The following is a 1714-nucleotide window of genomic DNA, read 5'->3' on the forward strand; positions in this document are numbered from 1 at the left end:
GACCCCACTCTGCCCGTCCACTCCCACGACCACGGGGGCAGGACGAGACCCCACCCCTGGCACCAGCACCAGGGGCGGGGGCGGGGGTGTCAGATGGCGCCTGCCTGGGCAGCCCCACCCGCCTGGGGGCCAGGCCCTGGGGGGAGAGGCCGCGGCCGGCAGTGCCCAGCTGGGGTAGCTGGGCGGGAGGGCGCTGCGCTGTGCCGGGCTGGCTGCTAGGGCAGAGGGGAGCCAGGTCCTGTGGAACCCGGGCCCCCCAAGGGGAACCCCAGAGGCCGTGGGCAGAGGGTGTGGTGCCGGCCGGCAGGCCTCGGTGTCAGCTCAGGTGAGGGGTTAGGCGGGCGAGGGGTCACCTGGCTGCAGGAGCCTTTGGGGCAGCCCGGACCCCCAGGAACCGGACGTCAGGGGCCTACCTCACCCCCATCTCTTCAAAACAGGAAAGGGGCCTCCCACCCGACCCCACCCTTGCAGCCTGGGGCCTGGGAGCGCCCATGCTGGTCACTGACGTGGGGCCCCGGGCCCCACGGACGCCAAGGGTGGGGCCCTGGAGAACTCACCCCGGCCATGAGGCCCGCGGCCTCCCGCACGGTGGCAGCAGCACTCAGGAGGGCCCCCAAGGCCAGCAGCGCCGCCAGCCCGACACCCGAGCACACGGCTGCGGGAGCGGGAAGGGTTAGGGGTGCAGGGAGCCGGGTCTGAAGCCCAAGCCGGAGGTCGTGGGAGGGGGCGCCGACTCCCGAGACCCCTCCTTCCTGCACTGCTCAAGGGGCCCCCAGGGGAGCGGGCCTGGACGCCCCGCGCAGCCCTGCTTCCTGCCCCACTATCTCCACAGCCCAACGGCCCCGTGGGGGTGGTGAGGCCGTCATCTTATCAGGCCCTGGCCAGGCCCAGCGGGCTTCCCTCTCTGGCCACGAGGCGGGCCTGCAGGCCTGGGGGAGCTGCGTGGGGGGCTGGGCACCCCGCCAGCCCAGCCCTGAGGTGTCCGTTTCCCCAGCCCTCCCAGCTGCACCTGCCTCCTCGGTTCCTGTTGGGTCTTCTGAGGGCAGCCCAGAGCGCTCTGTGCCCCGGAGCTGCCCAGCCTGTCGGGGACCCCTGCAGCCCGCCCCCCCGCAGCCCCCAGGGCCCTGCCCACAGGGGTCCTCCCACTCAGCCCACTCACCCCGGCGGTGCACTGGCTGGTAGGAGGCCCTCTCCGGGGCCGCGCGGCCGATGACAGCAAAGTGGGCACCGAAGTAGGTGAGGGCTGCCGCGGCGGCCACAGAGAGGCCTAGCACCTGGGGACAGCCAGATCGGGGCTGGCACCGGCCCGGACGACCCCAGCCCCTCGGCGGCTCGTCCAGGCCCCCAACTGCAGGCCGTCTGTGTGCAGTCGGGGCTCCAGCTCCCTGCAGCCCTGTATGGGAGACCCCACGGCCAGCCTCCCGCACCCCCTGTTCTGGCAGGGCACGGACAGCCACGGGCTCCTGCCCGCAGGGCCACCCTGTGCCTCCACCTGACCCAACACGTGGCCACGGGGCAGGGGTGTCCGTGGGGCAGGGCTGTGCCGGGCAGGGGTGAGGGGCGTGGGCCCCCACCGGCCTCTTACCAGGATAAAGCAGCTGGCGACCAGCATCTGGCACTTGGCCACCCTGACTCGGCGCCGAGGCCCCATGGCGGGTGCTGCGGGCCAGGGCAGGGGCTCCCTGGGTCAGTGCAGGGCTGGCGCCCGGAGGAG

The 1714-nt window shown here is 73.7% G+C and overlaps 1 protein-coding gene across 1 annotated transcript in view; it reads right to left on the bottom strand.

Annotated features, from left to right (window-relative positions):
* Positions 1 to 1651, bottom strand: part of TSPAN32 (tetraspanin 32) — a 7311-nt gene extending 5660 nt beyond the window's left edge. Inside the window, exons 1-3 of the mRNA XM_012734330.1 lie at positions 1586 to 1651; positions 1160 to 1274; positions 558 to 655 (exon numbers count right to left, since the gene is read on the bottom strand). Of these exons, the coding sequence (XP_012589784.1) occupies positions 558 to 655; positions 1160 to 1274; positions 1586 to 1651 (279 nt within the window). The remainder of the gene's footprint in view (positions 1 to 557; positions 656 to 1159; positions 1275 to 1585) is intronic.
* Between the last annotated feature and the right edge of the window lie 63 nt (positions 1652 to 1714).

Source organism: Condylura cristata, unplaced genomic scaffold (assembly GCF_000260355.1).
Source record: "Condylura cristata isolate star-nosed mole 26May11 unplaced genomic scaffold, ConCri1.0 scaffold00054, whole genome shotgun sequence".
NCBI classification, from domain to species: Eukaryota; Metazoa; Chordata; class Mammalia; order Eulipotyphla; family Talpidae; genus Condylura; species Condylura cristata.